Consider the following 19,566-nt stretch of genomic DNA (forward strand, 5'->3'; position numbering starts at 1 on the left):
TCCTCTGTGGTTTGTCTTTTCATTCTTCTACTGTGTTTGAGGAGGCAGAAATACTTAATTTTGATAAGACCAATTTTTTAATTCACTTTTTCATGAACAGTGCTTTTGGTACCATATCCATTCTTGCCTAAATCATGATCACAAAAAATTTTATTTTATATAGAAGTTATTAAAAGATTTATTCAATATTAGCAAGTTTTACTGATCCTTGCTTGGTCACATGTAAGCAACACTGAACCCTACATAATGGTATGTTCTATAAATAATCTTAATTTTATGTTTTTTAAATTTTCTTCCTCAACACAATAGAATACTATACAAATAACATACAATGAATATTTATTGAAATAAAATGATCTACAATGAGAAATTAACTGCCAACACATGAATCCAAAACTGTATTTAATAACATGTGCTTTTTTGGATTACTGTCTTAGTAGCCTATTTTTTCGGTATACACAGTTTCAATGAACATTGGCTTTGATCATTATGAAATTTCATGTTTTCAATAAAAATTTGCAAATTTTCATGCAATAAACATTTATAGAGTACCACTGTGTGCAAATTACTGAGCTAGGTATCACATGGAGATACAGAGAAGTGAATAATAGTCACCCAACTAGATGTCGGATATCTGTCTGGTATTTTTAATCTTTAACTTAAAGTTAAGGAAATATAGGCTTAGAACAGGCTAAGTAATGTGTTCGAGGGCACAGCAAGATTCTGGCTGAGCTAAGATTTACGTGCAGGCTTGAGTTAGTAAATAAAAGAGGCATTATTTGAGCCTGACTGATTCCAAAGATTGTTTTTGTAATATTGTCACAATTCTCATTTTAAATAAAATACAAATATTCTTAATTTGGTACCTGAGAAAAATCTTCAGCTGCCTCCTGTAAATTAACATCATTTTTTTGTGTTGCCAAAAGTGTTTTGGGAAGAAAGACGTGAGTTTTTGGCTGCAACTCCAGCTCTCCCAAACTCATTGGACCATGACTAGCACATGAATCTTCATAAAAACCACCTGTTACCAAACATGTAAACAAAAACCAAAAATCAAAATTTATCTTAGAAAAAGAACAAGTGATTGACTAAAACTACCAATATTTCTCACCCACTGAATTAGAAATAGCAGTATACTTCAACCAAAACCACCTGGTACTAAGCCTAAAACCAAAACTCAAAGACAATGCAAAAAGTACCTATGTTCACACAAATGCATGGATATTCTAAATAAGGTTCCAATCAATAAGTCACCCATGCAGTTCCTCCCACCCCTCTCCTCATACACCAACTCCTAATATTCCTGCTTACCTTTCTATCACTAAGAGTCAATATAGTATTTTCTGTCTAAAATGTAATCTTAACGGACAATTCCTTTTTTTTCAATAAATGTTAATTTATTAATACACAAAAATGACACAAAAGTAATAGTTTTTCTATCTGCCTACAGCTTGGATATATGTTCTTCTTCTCCATTTTAATAAATTTTATAGAAATTTTGTTTTCAAATTCTAAAAAGGATTTTTCTCCATGTCCTTGAAAGACAAAGGGCAATTTCTTATCTAGAAAAAGTTTATATTTTTCTACAAATGATCAAGCTCCTTTTTCTCATCTAAATAGCACATCAATAAAAACAATAAAACGAAGACAATAAGCAGAGTCTGATAATATCACTGTACATTTGTATTGTACTTTATATTCCAAGCACTTTCATATACATTATCTCATTTAATTTGAACTTCACAATTACTCTCTAAGGTAGGCAAGCCAGATAGTATTCTGTCTTTCACTGAAAAAAACAAATTTCAGTGAAGTTAAGTGACTGTCTAAAAATCAGAAAGCTAGTAAAGAGACACAGAGAAATTAAAAACTCTTCCAACTTCTAATCACTGCTCTTTATTTCAGGTTCTTCCTAAAATATTTCCAAGAAAATAGTTTTTTCTAATTAATCGACAGCTTTTAAATACTGCATTGTATAATATACTTCATTTTAATTGACAGAAGTAGACATGAAAAGTTACACATAAACTAAATTGTTTTAAATGAAAAGAATACATTAAAGACACAAAAGATATTTTCCACTAAAAGGCAAATTGGAATTGCACAAGGGACAATTTCCTAAATATAGAAAATAATCATACTCTGATCTTTTAGTTAATTGAGATTTTAAAGCAGAGTTTGAATAAAGCAAAACACTTTGAGTTTTATTTTTTACCTCTATAGTAATCAATCTATACAAAACAATTCATGAAAACTACGACCTCATTTTTTTAAATAGCATAACATTAACTTAAATCAGGATAATACCATAACTTAGAATAACTAATGTTCCTGGACTTATATTTGCTTCTTTACATTCTGACACACCTTTTTCTATTCCTATGTCACATGTCTAACATTTCACCCCTATGACTGGCAAAGCAACTGAGAAGAATTAATACATATAATGTTGAAAGAGAAGATATTTTAAAAATTTTCTTTGCATAGACCTAGAAACTCTAAGAAAACCTAGTGAGGAAAAAGAATTCTTTTAGAATTAATAAAAGAACTTGGTAATATAACTGGTACTAGATAAATGTCCAAAAATGATTAGATTTTTCTTTATATTATACCAGTAAGTATTCAGAAATTGAAAAAATCCTTACTATAGAACCAAAACTACAAAAAATAATTTTAAAAAATAATTTTAAAAGAGAAGTATTAAATTATCAAATAATTAAGAATAAAATTAGGAAAAGTATCCATATGAAGAAAATCTTTAAAATCTTATTAAAGGGCAAAAATTGTTACTGAAAATTATAAAACAAATCTCAGAAAATTAGAATAAGATCCAAACAAACAGTAAAATATACTATAATGTCAGCGTTTCCAATATACAAATTAGTTCAATTTTAATTTGGGTAATTTTTGGTTGCATAAAATCCTTTTGAATTTATATGAAAAAATGAGTGTCTGGAAATTGCCAAGAAAAGAATGAAAATGAAAAGGAAAAAAGGGAGACTTGCCTTATCAGATAACAAAATGTGTCAGAAAGTCAAGAGTCTGATCACTGGTTCAGACAATAAATAATCCTGAATAGTTACAGTGAATAACTCAGAAAAATACCCCTACATCTATGAGAATTTTATATACAAACTAATATTTCAATTCAGTTAGAAAAAGATAGCTATAATAATTGATGCTGATATAAATGTTTATTTACCTGGAAGAAATTCAACTGAATTTTTCTTTTCTTTCTTTTTTTTTTTTTTTGTTTTGTTTTTTTTTTTTTGTACCAGAGAGTGAACCCAGCAGCTCTTAACCACTGAGCTACATCCCCAGTCCCTTTTTATTTTTTATTTTGAGACAGGGCCTCGCTAAGTTGCTTAGGCCCTCACTAAATTGCTGACTGCCTTTGAACTTGCAATCCTCCTGCATGAGCCTCCTGAGCCTCTGGGATTACAGGCATGTGCCACTGTGCCCAGCTCAAATGGGATTTTAAGCTTATATCATTTATGAAACAAATTTTAGATAAACTTTAACATAAATATATACTTAATAATTAAATCCTGCACACATAATAATCTAGAAAACTACAGGTTTAAGCTTGTATTAGAAGAACATAACTAAAGTATAAAAACAAATTACAGGCTAGCATCCCTAATCCCAAACATCTGAAATCTAAAGTGCTCCAAAATCTGATACTTTTTAAGCACCAACATGACACAACAAATAGAATTTCTACATCTGACCTCATATGACAGGTTTCAATCAAAACAAAAATGCACTAAGGTCAGGCACGGCCCAGGAGAATTATAAATTCAAGGTCAGGAGACTGAGGTAGGATGATTGCAAGTTTAAGGCCAACCTGGGCAACTCATCAAGATTCTGTCTCAAAATAAAACATAAAGGGCTAGGGATATAGCTAGCATGCGTGAAGCTCTAGATTCCAATCCCAGTAGCAGGGGGAAAGAAAGAAAAAAAGGAAATGCATTAAAAATATTGCATAAAAGTATCTTCAGGATACTGAATGAGGTATATGAAACATGAATTTATGTATTTAGACTGGGATTTATTCTCAAGATATCTCATTATGTAAATGCAAGTTTTCTAAAATTTGGAAAAATTCTGAAATCCAAAACACTTCTGATCTCAAACATTTAAGGTAAGGGATAGTTGACCTGTAAAAAAGATACACAAATCAGCTGTATAAAATTTTTTTATTACATGACCAAAAATCATAAACAATGTCAATGAACAAAATATAAACCTGAAAAAAGATATCTGCACTACAGATAATAGAAACAGATTTAAAAGTTACTAGAAAAATTTAGAACCTAACAGGTGATAAAAGAACTTAAAAAGAGTAAATACAAATGGCCAGTTTATGTTTATAAAGACATAAACTCAGAAGCAGTCAGATACATGTCTTTATCTCTCAACTGACAAAAGTTCTAAACATAATTTCAGGAGGGGATTCAGGGAAAAGGCTCTAATAAATTGCCTATAAAAGTAAACTGGTTTTAACTATTAAGAAAGCAACTTGGCATTATCTATTTTTAAATTAAAACTATATTTGTCCTTGGATCCAGTAACTACTTCTAGGAAGCTATTCTATAAGTATAAAGTACAACAATATACATAGATAAAATATAAACTTGTTTGTGAACATTTATTCTAGAATTGTTAATAGTGGGGGGAAATGGTAATAAAGTAAATATCCATCAACAGAGAAGTACTAAATAAATTACTGGAAATCTACACCCTGGGATTTTATATTATCATCAAGTTTAACTTTAACAACTGACCTGGAGTAATCTACAGTGTTTACTGGGAAAAACAAAAGACAAGCAAGTGTAAAATACTGGCAATCATATACACTATATGTATTGCACGTGTGGGGGTGTACTTGTGCACGTGTGCATGCATACATAATTACATGTGTTACAAAAAAAAAAAAAAAAAAAACAGTAACATACCAGAATCTTAACATGGATCACTTGGGATAAGGCAGAACATGAGAAAGTGAAAAACTGTGGAGACAGGATATGGAGGGCACCCAAAAAGTGCATAATACCTTTCAAATTATATGACATCTACCAATTAACAGATATTTAGTATGTACCATGTACTCTCTACCTTGCTAGATGACAGGGATACAATAATAAAGAAGATATAGAGTTCCTACCCTTATGTGAGGTTACTAACAGTCCAAAAGTGACACTAGGCACCATTAAAGAATTATTCAGAGTACCTATGACAGGATATCTAAACCAGGAATAAGGGGTCAGGCAAGAATTCCATAATGGCATAACAATGATGAATTTGCTGTGTCACTTCTAAAAAATATGCTCATTAACTATGGATGACTTTTCATATGATGCAAGTTAGGCTTTGCATCATATATATTACATTCATTGAAGTCAAATGTAATGCACCATAATTTGAAATATCCACTTTTCCAAGGACCTTACTATAAAGAGAAAGCAACCAACATGGACTTTAAGGAAAGGCTAAACTCAGAAGACCAAGTTCACCTGAAATTACCAGTGCCAGCAACAATTTTTTGTCTGGCTTGTCTAATAGTTTATTTCACTTATATAAAACCTGAAAGCATTTCAAATTCAACATGTAAAAAAATCCCCAGTCATCCTATTTCCCCCTGAGTCTGTCCCTCCTCCATATTTCCACACTTTAGATGACTAGGATTCACCACCTAGACAACTATTTTGGCCTGAAACCTGGGTACTTCTTAGACATTCTCTATCTTTTGCACCTCTTGAATTCAAATTAAGCTTTGTCCATTCTCCTTAATTGTCTCTCAAACATCCCTGTTCATATATCCTCACTGCTGAATAATGTCTCCCCAGGCTTACATTAATAGTCATTTAATCAAGTTCCTTGTCTACAGTCAACCCTTCGAATCCAACCTTCACACTGCACCTCAGATGATCTTGCTAAATAAAAGGTTATAATAAAATTACATCATTCACTTACTTATAATTCTGTCTGTATGAAATTATAAGAGGTCAAATTCTAAGCCACTTTGCTACATTGATATATATATGCTCAATCATGCCACACTACCTAGTACTTTTTCCAATTAAGTCAAACAAATATTCCAAATGTGTCTACTATTAAACATACCCTGTACTATAGGTAATCTTCTGAGTGCTACCAGAGATATAAAGGACTGGATGATCTATATCCTCATGGATTTTGTTTAACAATAATTTAACAGGAACCTAGTTCTTCAGTGGCTCTAAAGTGATCTGTGAGAGCCATCTAGTGTCAATTCTGTATAATTGCAATCTCCACAATTACACTATAAAGCCACATTTTAAGCCATTTGAAACAAATTAATTTCAAAGAATATAAAGCATTTCATAATTCTCAGTGTATGTACAAAATTAGAACCAATGTCAATCTTTACATTTATTCCCATGGAAAATTCAGTCTTGACTTTCAATTCTGAACGATATAAGATGATGTTCACGCAATATAAAACTAACACTGTAAATTCTCTATCCCTGTGTTTCTAACCTCAGGTATTTCCTTTCCTGACTTCTAGAAAATCTGAACACCTAAAGACATTTAGTTTTACTTATAAGAATGCAGTAATAAGCATAGAAAAGTAAGTAATAAGAATATAGCCAAGCCTCATTTGCAAATTTACTCACTAAAATTTATTTATAACTCCAAAATCAATATTCACAGTACTCATCTGGTCATTTATGGACATGTGCAAGAGGAAAATCACCCAGTAGGCACTTTCCCAGTTGAAAGTGAGCAAAGAGAGACTCTGCATTCTTATTTCAGCTTTTACACTATAAATAAGTGACTCTGTATATGTGTGTGCATGCAATTTTGCTGCCTAAAATGGTCCCCTGGCCATTTTAAAAGTATTGAAATACTGCCTAGCACAAAATACTGCCTAAGCACAAAAAGGCTGTGATATACTTTATGGAAAATAAATAAATAAATGTGCTAGATAAGCATCCTTCAAGCATGAGTTATAATGCTATTGGTTGTGAGTTCAATATTAGTCAATCAGCAATACATATTAGGACTGGAAATGTAGCTCAGTGGTGAAGTGCTTGTCTAGTAATCAGGAGGCCTTGGGTTCAATCCCTAGTACTACAAAAAAAACTACATATCTTTAACTATATATGTATACATGCACACACATGCATTAAATAAGACGGCTTCAAACAGAAACCAGGTTATGTATTGATCAACTGACAATGTTGTGATGAGAGGTTTGCAGGAATCTAAACCTGTATTTCCCACAGGAGCAATTGATCAGTATTTGCCAGAAAAGTTAATGGTGACTGTGGAATATAACTACTGCAGATAATGAGAATTAACTCTCTATGCTAGTGATCAATATTCTATTTTATCCGTATTTCCAAAGCATTAAAGCAGAAAGTTTAGTTAGTTAAGTTCCAACAGAGTCCCGAGTACACTGAGTCCTGATCTGAAAATCAGTTAATTTTTACAATATTATCTAATAGAACCTTGTCCTAAATGAGATCTGTTATGTCAGTTCTGATGGGCTAGTTATATTTTTCTAGTATATATTAAATTAAATGCATCAATATGTAAAAACATTAAATGTACATATATTGCCAATATTAGCTCATGTGCCACCCGATGATGCATGTACCAACACAGATACATGAAATGCATTTAGGAAAACACTGCTATATATCTCATAGAAAAGTTATTACAAAGAAATTTTTCAAGGCTTCATCTGAAAATAATTATACTTTTCTCAATTCAGACTAGGAACAGTACTATAGATTATAATACAAAACAGAATGCAGCATTCAGTATGGAAAGAGTTCAAAGAAAACTGAATAGAAAAGAAACTGAATATTTTAAAAACTGATACAAGAAACAACATTTTGGTATATACCTGAAATTGTGTCAAATTGCTGAAAAAACGGTTTAACATCACATGGCTGATTCAAAGACTCTGCATTAGCAACAGGCTGTTGCAGATACAGAGAATGTTCTTTTAGGACCTTTTCTGCTGCTGCTGTCAGTCTGGGCCTTTGTCCTTCACTAAGTTCACCAACACTGTGTTCCAAATCCTTTAAAAGCAACAATTATTAAAATCGTAATATTAAAATCAAATCAAAACAGGAAATATTTGATCAATATCATAATCCATATCATTCACCTGCTTGAAAGGTACATTAGAAAATGTCTATTTTGCCACATATACATTACATGGAAAATAAGTATTTTAAAAGTTAGTTTAGTAAGGTATTCAGTGATAGGCTTTGTTTTGAAAATTTATTTTTTATGAGATTAACCACTATGTTTTTCAACTTATAATTAAATAGCAACAAAACATATAGGAATAATTCTGTTATAATATAAAACAATGGGTACTGGCACACATTATATATTGTTCATAAAACTTAAAATTATAACCATAGATAATACATCTCTTATTCTTCATGAAACAGAATTGCCTGAAGCTGTGTGAACTTTATAATTAAACAACTGATGAGGAAAATAATATCTTTTAAGTAGTATAAAGATTATATATAAATCATTTTTTATAAGTACACAGATTTAAGACAATTTAAAGCATATTTACTAAAGTTCTTTTCCCTAAGAAAGTACAAAAGTACAGAAAGTACAAATATTTGTCATACATGAAATAAATGGAAAGCTAAAAAAGACAGATATATTTTCCTTCTGTATTAAAAATTATATATCTGGGCTAGGGCTATAGCTCAGTGGTAGAGCACTTGCCTAGCACATGTGAAGCACTGGGTTCAATCCTCAGCAACACCACATAAAAATAAATAAATTAAGTAAAAGTTTTAAAAAATTATACATCATATTCTATATTAAAAATTAATACCCTCATGCCAGACGCAGTGGCACACCCTATAATCCCAGTGGTTCTGGAGGTTGAGAAAGGAGGATCATCAAATTGAGCCTCAACAAATGTGAGGTGCTAAGCAACTCAGTGAGACCCTGTCTCAAAATAAAATACAAATAAGGTTGGGCATATGGTTCAGCAATCAAAGTGCCCCTGAGTTCAATCCCTGATACGACAAAAAAAAAAAAAAAATTGAATACCCTAGTACATTTTGTGACTTATAGATATTCTAATGAATTTAACAATCAAGAACTAAAAAAAAAAAACAAAACAAAACAAAAAAAACACTAAGAATAGGAATTCCAGTACCAAAATGCTCCCACATTTCTCTTTTTTTTTTTGGTGGTGGTATTGGGAATCAAACCCAGGGTTTCACACCAAGCTATAATACTAAACTATATCCCCAACCACGTATTTCTCATTTAAAAGGGGTTTAATTTCAACCAACACTTTTGATGATTCTACTGATATGAAAATCTAAACTTGTAAACTCAACATTCAAGATTCTCTATAATTTGCCATAATTTTCTTCAAAACATCTATATCCCCAATTCTCTTAACCTGACTCTTCTTTAGGAATACCAATTGCCTCAACATCCTTTAAATTGAAAACTATTAATTTGTGAGGAATATATTCGAGACTCTTGGGCAATATTTGGAATAATGGCAGATATTTTCTTCAGAAATTAATTAGAAATATTTCCCAGTAACTATGTTACTGATTAAAGGTAAAGGTCATGTTTCACTCATCTTCATCTTTTCCAAGGCTGTGTGGGGGCATATAGTAGATGCTCACTAAAAGATCAGAGACTAAATGAGTGATATACAAATCATTTTAGAGAGCTTCAGTTTTCTCAAGTGTAGAACAAAAGGAATAGAAAAGATGTTCTAAATTCTTTTCAGTTATAAAATCCTATATGGTTCTATGACTCCAGGTTAAAGTTGCTATAACACTAACTTTTGAATAACTGAAATATTAGCATGCCTAAATTAAAAGTGAGAATATTTCTATATTTTCCTGATTTGTATTCTAACCAAAAACAAATTAAGAAAATACCTCTGAGTAATAGACTGATTGCTGTGAGACCAATAATTCTTGATTTTGTTTAGTAAGAAGAGAAAGAATTGCATCTGCACGAAGCTTTTTATGGGGCATCCTCATCACTTGTCCTTCACTGGGAGGATCATCTTCCTGAAAGAAACATAAAGATAATTAACACATCAAAAACTTATTGAACTGCATTTTTCTCAATTATGATTAATAAAAACTTAGCTATCAAGTGACATCAACACTTTTTGAAAAAAAGATGAACTCTTCATTTTCATTTAATTCTCATTTCCATCTGACTACAATAAAACACATTTGCTTCAAACAACACTATAATCTGGTAACAAACTGGAGATGTATTGTAGAAACATGAAAATTGGACCTGAGTCTCTGAGTCACAATGATTCAAAAGTGTCTTATATACTATCATCAGGTTTTGGGTTCACATGGTTTCCTGCACAAAGCAATGCCACACTGAGACAATGAAGACAAAGCACTAGATTAAAGCTGCAACTAGGATCCCAGGCAAAAATGAAAACCTGCAGAACATGCAACAGCACCTAGGAACCTTCAATGTCCTTTTGCGTTTGTGCTGACATCTGCCTTAGTTGGCTAGAGAGCAAGTACTGAACCCCTCACTAAGACACCCTGCCTTTGACACTTGACAGTGCTTCAAAACAGACCTGTCCCCAAAATGTCTCAGAGTCAGATAAATTGGATTCCCTTATAAAGATAGGTATGAATATCATTTTAGATTGATTAAAGTAATTTTAATTATTATTTTTAATGAAATGAAGTTAATTCTGGATTATAAATCCATATCCCCCAGTTTTATATGGATAAATACCCATGGTATATGACTTCAAGTTATTCTGGATTTTTCTAGATTATACTTTTGCATTTTACTTTATTATGACTTTGTAGCATATGATTTAGGGATAGTAAAAATATCAATATTAGAAATCAATTTCAATTTCAAATATAGAAGAATAAAGAAGTTATAATTCAGCCCTGGTTAATTATTTACTTTATAGAAATTTAAATATGCATTGGCTAAGAATGAATAAAAATGCTATAATGGCATATTAAGTAGTAGGCTAGATAAAACTCCTCTGAAAATAAAGATATCTCATTTATGCCTTTTCCCTGTATTGTTTTATAAAAGTGATTTCACTCTCTTCACAATGGACTCAATGACTTGTAACAGTCACTCCTAGCTGGGGGTTGTAACATGAGCAACTCAAGAAGATGAAGCAGGAGGATCAAAAGCTTGAGGTCAGCCTCAGAAACCTAGTGAGAGACCATGTCTGAAAATAAAAAATAAAAAGGCTGGGGAGGTTGCGCAGTGGGTAGAGCACCCTTGAGTTCAGTCCCCAGTACTGCCCACCCCAATCACGCCTAAACAAATAATTTTTCAAATAAAATCTTATCAAATTTTTTCTCAATTCTTACTCCTTTGTGAAACATGGCAAGAATAATAATAATGCTTAGCAAAGGATATGGCAAGTATCATTACCTTTCTTTGCTTAGGTGATTTAAAAATACATAAAAAGTAATGATTTCTACTCCTTCAGTTTTTTTCAGAAAGATAATTTCTAGAATTATTACTGAATTTTATATATGTAAAAATATATAAATAATCCCTGCACTAAGGCATTGTTTAAGTGGACTACACTTTAAAAAATGACATGGACCTGTATATGTGTGTGTGTGTGTGTGTGTGTGTGTGTTATGACTTTTTAAATGTCAAGTTTTCCTTTTATAGTACTAGATAACAAGGAAATATTAGTATCCCTATTTAAGTTTCTCTTTCTATGTCATTAAATTTACATATTTATTAGCACAAATAATTATGATCATGATTAAAGAAAAAAATATATTATTTAAAAATTGATTAAAATAGCTAAGAATTTACTAAAAATATTATAAATATTATAAAGATAATACTTCCAGGTGACACTTTGCATTGAGATAAATCTCATTACCAAATTATATTAACTGTATATTTTTTCCCTACTGGAGCCACAGAGGTTAAAAACAACTTTTCATTCTCACAATTATGATAATATTACATAATAAAATGTGCAAAAACCCCTAAATTCCTTCACGGTTAATATTTTACTAAATTGTGTGTCTATAACTCAAATAATTGAGAAAATAATGATCAATTGCAACAAGTTCATCAAAATACTCTTTCTATTGGAATTCTATGTTATAATCAATCATTCCTTACCATTTCAAGAGCATCTTGCAAAGTGCTAGATAAGCTATCATTTAGGTTTGTCAGACATATTCCTCCAGCTCCTAAACCTAGAAATTATGATGTTAACAGTTTAGAAAAAAGAAGATACATGAACATCAGTTTTGTAAATGATATAATTTAAAACAAAGATAAGATTTGTTTTACCTGCAAGTTTGTCGGATATTTAAAAGTACTGTTGAGGAGAACTATAGATATAATATTTAGAAATAGGCCCTCCTACATATCAGTGTAATTAAAAACTGATTAAAATTAGATTAATTTTTCTAGAGATTAATCTTTTTGTGTTGATTATGTATTATTATTTTAAAGAAATCTACTCTGACTCAACAATTCCATTTCTAGGTATGTAATCTATGGAAATTATTAGATTAGTGCACAAAGATACAGAAACACACGTTAAGGATAGTCATTAAAGAGTTGTACATAGTCTGGAAACATTGAAAATAATTTAAATGCACTCCACTAAGGCACTATTTAAATAGACTGAACAATCGTTTAAAAAAGAGACTTATGTTTGTTGATACTGTGAGATGTCTACAGTGCATTATTTAGTACAAAATTCAGGTTTCAGAGTAATATGCATAGTTTGGTCCCATTTTAAAGGTATATGTAAATACACATGTATGTATTTAGGTGTCTGTATATGCATGGACAAAAATATACTGGAAGGATAATACCTCAATTCATTAGTGATATTAGTTTAGAGAGTAGGATAATGAGGAAGGTTTTATTTTCTGAAATTAAAATCCAAAAAAGTAACTTGCACAGAGACCCTATTCCTTCTATTATACTATGCAAAATCTTGAAAAATAAGTAAAAACACTTTTAAAAGGAAAGTTTTACTAAGGGAATTATCATAATCTACCACTGAAATCAATTAATATAGGAACTTACTCTTGGGAGTCAATTTTGGATCACAGCTAAATAAAATCTCTCCTTCAGAGATGGGTCTATCTAAAGTTTCTGTTTCTGTGACAGTAATGCTCAAAGTGCTCTCCAGTGTTGAGGAACCAGAACTTGGCATCTGTAAGGGAGAAGGAGCCTTGGTGCCTGCAGGAAACGGTGTAATGGGAACTGGCTCTGGAGGTGCAGGCTGAGCAGGGAAATCCATACTCTCAGGTTCTTCATCTTTAGCCACAGACATTACACTAAGAAGAAAAGGACATATTTTGAATTTATTAGGTCATTGAAGGCCTATATTCATTTTTATATAAAAATCAGACACAAAGGTACTATGTCTCCTTTAGTGTAGTATTTCTATGATCTATACTATTATAATTAATAAGATTCATTTTTCTATTGTTCTTATGCTTGAGTCATAGGTCATTTTGAAACCTCTTCTAGTCAAAAAACAAATGTACACAGGATGAACAATAACCTAAGTGATCATAGTAAGATCCATACTAGAAGAGAAATCATTTTCTATTTTATTAACAGATACCTCTATTAAAATCTGTTTCCAACCTTTTAAAAAAGAGGTGAAGATATAAATAAATTGATAATTTTTAAAATTTATTTTAATTTGAAACAAATGGGATACATCTTGTTTCTTTCTACATGCAGTAGAGGCATACCATTTGTGTAATCATATATTTACATAGGGTAAATAGTTTTTGATTCATTCTGTTGTTTTTTTCCTCCCCACCGCCCCTCATACCCCTCTTTTTCCTCTATACAGTCCCTCCTTCCTCCATTCTTGCCCACCTCCCACCCCCCATTATGTGTCATCATCCACTTATCAGCGAGATCATTTGTCCTTTGGTTTTTTGGGATTGGCTTACCTCAGCATGATATTCTCCAATTTCATCCATTTGCCTGCAAATGCAATAATTTTATTCTTCTTTATGGCTGAGTAATATTCCATTGTATGTATATATATATATATATATATATATATATATATATATATACCACAGTTTCTTTATCCATTCATCTACTGAAGGGCATCTAGTCTGGTTATTGTGAATTGAGCAGCTATGAACACTGAGGTGGCTGCATCACTGCAGTATGCTGATTTTAAGTCCTTTGGGTATAGGCCGAGAAGTGGGATAGCTGGGTCAAATGGTGGTTCCATTCCAAGTTTTCTAAGGAATCTCCACACTGCTTTCCAGAGTGGCTATACTAATTTGCAACCCCACTACCAATGTATAAGTGAACCTTTTCCCCCACATCCTCACCAACAACTATTGTTGCTTGTATTCTTGATAATGGCCATTCTAATTGGGGTGAGATGGAATCTTAGGGTAGTTTTGATTTGCATTTCTCTCATAAATAGAGATGTTGAATATTTTTTCATGTATCTGTTGACTGCTTGTAGATCTTCTTCTGTGAAGTGTCTGTTCATTTCCTTAGCCCATTTGTTGATTGGGTTATTTGTATTCTTGGTGTAGAGTTTTTTGAGTTTTTTATAGATTCTGGAAAATAGCGCTCTATCTGAAGTATGAGTGGCAAAGATATTCTCCCACTCTGTAGGCTCTCTCTTCACATTGCTGATAGTTTCCTTTCCTGAGAGAAAGCTATTTAGTTTGAATCTATCCCAGTTGATTCTTGCTTTTCTTTCTTGTGCTATGGGAGTCCTGTTAAGGAAGTCTGATCCTAAGCCAACAAGTTGAAGATTTGGACCTACTTCTTCTTCTATAAGATGCAGGGTCTCTGGTCTGATTCCAAGGTCCTTGATCCATTTTGAGTTGAGTTTTGTGCAGGGTGAGAGATAGGGGTTTAATTTCATTCTACTGCATATGGATTTCCAGTTTTCCCAGCACCATTTGTTGAAGAGGCTATCTTTTCTCCATTGCATATTTTTGGCCCCTTTGTCTAGTATGAGAAAATTGTATTTATTTGGGTTTGTGTCCATATCCTCTATTCTGTACCACTGATCTACCTTTCTATTTTGGTACCAATACCATGCCGTTTTTGTTACTATTGCTTTGTAGTAGAGTTGTAGTTCCGGTATCGCGATACCCCCTGCTTCACTCTTCCTGCTAAGGATTACTGGGTTTCTTATTCTTCCAGATGAATTTCATGATTGCTTGCTCTATTTCTGTAAGGTACATCATTGGGATTTTAATTGGAATTGGATTGAATCTGTATAGCGCTTTTGATAGTATGGCCATTTTGACAATATTAATTCTGCCTATCCAAGAACGTGGGAGATCTTTCCATCTTCTAAGGTTTTCTTTAATTTCTTTCTTTAGTGTTCTGTAGTTCTCATTGTAGAGGTCTTTCACCTCATTTGTTAGATTGATTCCCAAGTATTTTATTTTTTTCAAGGCTATTGTGAATGGGGTAGTTTTTCTAACTTTGCTTTCTGAAGATTCATCACTTACATATAAAAATGCATTAGATTTATAAGCATTGATCTTATATCCCGCTACTTTACTGAATTCACTTAAGAGTTCTAGAAGTTTTCTGGTGGAATTTCCTGGTTCCTCTAAATATATAATCATGTCATCAGCAAATAGGGATAGTTTGAGTTCTTCTTTTCCTATTCATATTCCTTTAATTTCTTTGGTCTGTCTAATTGCTCTGGCTAGAGTTTCAAGGACAATGCTGAATAGAAGTGGTAAAAGAGGGCATCCCTGCCTTGTTCCAGTTTTTAGGGAGAATGCTTTCAGTTTTTCACCATTTAGAATGATACTGGCCATGGGCTTAGCATAGATGGCCTTTACAATGTTAAGGAATGTTCCCACTATTCCTATTTTTTCTAGTGTTTTGAGCATGAAGGGATGCTGTATTTTATCAAATGCTTTTTCTGCATAGATCAAAATAATCATGTGATTCTTGACTTTAAGTCTGTTGATATGGTGAATGACATTTATTGATTTCTGGATGTTGAACCAACCTTGCATCCCTGGGATAAAACTCACTTGATTGTGGTGCACTATCTTTTTAATATATTTTTGTATGCGATTTGCTAAGATTTTGTTGAGATTTTTTGCATCAATGTTCATTAAGGATATTAGTCCGAAATTTTCTTTCCTCGATGTGTCTGTCTGGTTTAGGTATCAGGGTGATATTGGCTTCATAGAATGAGTTTGGGAGGGTTCCCTCCTCTTCTATTTCATGGAATACCTTGAGGAGTATTGGAATGAGCTCTTCTTAAAAGGTTTTGTAGAACTCGTCTGAGAACCCATCTGGTCCCGGACTTTTCTTTGTTGGTAGGCTTTTGATGACCTCTTCTACTTCATTACTTGAAATTGACCTATTTAAATTGTGTATGTCTTCCTGGTTCAGTTTAGGTAATTCATATGTCTCTAGAAACCTGTTGATGTCTTCAATATTTTCTATTTTGTTGGAGTACAGATTTTCAAAATAGCTTCTAATTATGTTTTGTATTTCACTCGTGTTTGTTGTGATATTTCCTTGTTTATTCCAAATTTTAGTAATTTGAGTTTTCTTTCTCCTTTTTGTTAGTGTGGCTAAGGGTTTATCAATTTTGTTTATTTTTTCAAAGAACCAACTATTTATTTTGTCAATTTTTTTTTTATTGTTTCTTTTGTTTCAATTTTGTTGATTTCAGCTCTGATTTTAACTATTTCCTGTCTTCTACTACTTTTGGTGTTGCTCTGTTCTTCTTTTTCTAGGACTTTGAGCTGTAGTGTTAGGTCGTTTATTTGTTAATTTTTTTCTTCTTTTATTGAATGCACTCCATGAAATAAATTTTCCTCTAAGTACTGCTTTTATAGTGTCCCAGAGATTTTGATATGATGTATCTTTGTTCTCGTTTACCTCTAAGATATTTTTTATTTTCCTCCTGATGTCTTCTGTTATCCATTCATCATTCGATAGCGTATTATTTAATCTCCAGGTGTTAGAGTAGTTTCTGTGTTTCATTCTGTCATTTATTTCTAATTTCAATCGATTATGATCTGATAGAATACAAGGTAGTATCTCTATCTTCTTGTATTTGCCAACATTGGCTTTATGGCATAGAATATGGTCCATTTTAGAGAAGGATCCATGTGCTGCTGAGAAGAAAGTGTATTCGCTCTTTGTTGGATGGTATACTCTATATGTGTCTGTTAAGTCTAAATTATTGTGTTATTGAGATCTATGGTTTCTTTGTCAATTTTTGTTTGGAGGATCTGTCCAGTGGTGAGAGAGGTGTGTTAAAATCACCTAGTATTATTGTGTTGTGGTCTATTTGATTTCTTTAATTGAGAAGGATTTGTTTGACATACATGAATGAGCCACTGTTTGGGGCATAGATATTTATGATTGTTATGTCTTGCTGATTTATGCTTCCCTTAAGCAGTATGAAATGTCTTTCTTTATCCCTTCTGACAAACTTTGGCTTGAAGTCCACATTATCTGATATGAGGATGGATACTCCAGTTTTTTTGCTAAGTCCATGAGCATGGTATGTTTTTTCCCATCCTTTCACCTTTAGTCTGTAGGTATCCCTTTCTATGATCTGAGTCTCTTGCAGGCAGCATATTGCTGGATCTTTCTTTTTAATCCAATCTGTCAGTCTATGTCTTCTGATTGATGAGTTCAGGTCATTTCACATTCAGGGTTATTATTGAGGTATGATTTGTATTCCCAGTTATTTGACTCATTTTTGTTTCTTGACATGACTTGGTTTCTCCTTCATTTAGCTATTCCTTTAGGGTAATTCCTCCCTTTGCTGACTTACATCGTTGTATTTCATCTCTTTCTCATGGAATATTTTGCTGAGAATGTTCTGTAGCGCCGGCTTTCTCTTTGTAAATTCTTTTAGCTTTTGTTTATCGTGGAAGGATTTTATTTCATCATCAAATCTGAAGGTAAGTTTTGCTGGGTATAAGATTCTTGGTTGGCATCCATTTTCTTTCAGAGCTTGAAAAATGTTGTTCCAGGCCCTTCTAGCTTTTAGGGTTTGGGTTGAAAACTCTGCTGATATCCATGTTGGTTTCCCCCTGAATGTAATTTGATTCTTTTCTCTCACAGCCTTTAAAATTCTGTCTTTATTTTGTATGTTAGGTATTTTCATTATAATGTGCCTTGTAGTGGGTCTATTGTAATTTTGTATATTTGGAGTCCTATAAGCCTCTTGTACTTGATTTTCCATATATTCTTCAGATTTGGGGAAATTTTCTGATATTATTTCATTGAATAGATCGTTCATTCCTTTGGTTTGTTTCTCTAAGCCTTCCTCAATCCCAATAATTCTTAAATTTAGTCTTTTCATGATATTCCATAGTTCTTGGAGATTCTGTTTATGATTTCTTACCATCTTCTCTGTTTGGTCAACTCTGTTTTCAAGATTAAATATTTTGTCTTCAATGTCTGAGGTTCTGTCTTCCAGGTGTTCTATCCTATTGGTTATGCTTTCTATGGAGTTTTTAATTTGGTTTATTGTTTCCTTCATTTCAAGGATTTCTGTCTGGTTTTTTTTCAGTATCTCTAACTCTTTGTTGAAATGATCTTTTGCTTCCCACATTTGCTCTTTTAACTGTTGAGTGGTGCAATCATTTAAAGCCTGCATTTGCTCTTTCATCTCATCGTCTGCTTCTCTGATCATTTTAATTGCGTACATTTTGAACTCCCTTTCTGACATTTCTGCTGCCATGCTGTCATTGGATTTTATTGATGTAGCATCTAGGTTTGTTTGGGACATTTTCTTCCCTTGTTTTCTCATATTGGTCAGGTATCTACCCCTCTAATAGTGAAACTCTATTGGTTTATAGTGTCCCTGTAGATTTCCAATACCTCACCTCCTAGTCTTTAGTAGCCTGAAGTCTTGGAGGAACTTGAATATGCAGTAATACATAAAGATTCTGCTCCTCTAGGGGTGGTGGCCTTCAGGTGGCCTTTCCTGCTGGTAGGATGAGGCACCTCCACGTGTTGACCGATGGTCATCAAAAGAGGGACTAGACTAAGGGCTGGGGCGTGGCTGGTGGGCCTGTGTCTCTGGTTCTACCACCCTGGTGGGAAAGCCTCACCCAGCAGGGAAGACTCACCCAGTGGGGACATCTCGCTGGGCAGCTCTCTTCCAAGAAGTTCCCTTCGGTCCAGAACTACCACCAGGGCTGGGTAGCCCTCCTCTGTGACGTTCCCAGGGATCTGAACCTACCTCCTGGGCCAGGGAGCCTCGCCCTGCAATTGAGATTCTCACTGGACAGCCTTCCTCTACAACATTCCTTGGGGACTGGACCTATTGCCCAGGCCTGGGAGGCTCACTCTGCGCTGAAGCCTCTTGCTCAGTGGTCCTCCTCTCCAATGCTCCCGGTTATCTGAGTTCACAGCTCCAGCGGGGGGAGTCTCACTGGTCAACTCTACTCCACAAAGTTCCCTGCATTCCAGGACTACTGACCCGTCCAGAGAGCCTCGCCCAGTGGGACAGACTCACCCGGCTGCTCTGAGTTGGTCCCAAGTCTCTCAATACCTCCTCTT

At 33.2% G+C, this 19,566-nt stretch overlaps 1 protein-coding gene across 11 annotated transcripts in view; it reads right to left on the reverse strand.

Annotated features, from left to right (window-relative positions):
- Positions 1-19,566, reverse strand: part of KIAA0586 — a 136,657-nt gene that overhangs the window by 49,865 nt on the left and 67,226 nt on the right. For 10 of the 11 annotated variants that reach the window (XM_079125787.1, XM_079125788.1, XM_079125785.1 and 7 more), the window contains 5 exons: positions 13,087-13,340; positions 12,163-12,239; positions 9,939-10,073; positions 7,898-8,075; positions 867-1,021 (listed from right to left, as the gene is read on the reverse strand). In XM_079125787.1, the coding sequence (XP_078981913.1) occupies positions 867-1,021; positions 7,898-8,075; positions 9,939-10,073; positions 12,163-12,239; positions 13,087-13,340 (799 nt within the window). Of the gene's footprint in view, positions 1-866; positions 1,022-7,897; positions 8,076-9,938; positions 10,074-12,162; positions 12,240-13,086; positions 13,341-19,566 lie in introns of those variants that run through there. The other variant, XM_079125781.1, reaches the window with a different exon arrangement.

This window comes from Sciurus vulgaris (genome assembly GCF_902686455.1).
Source record: "Sciurus vulgaris genome assembly, chromosome: 2".
Classification (NCBI taxonomy): Eukaryota; Metazoa; Chordata; class Mammalia; order Rodentia; family Sciuridae; genus Sciurus; species Sciurus vulgaris.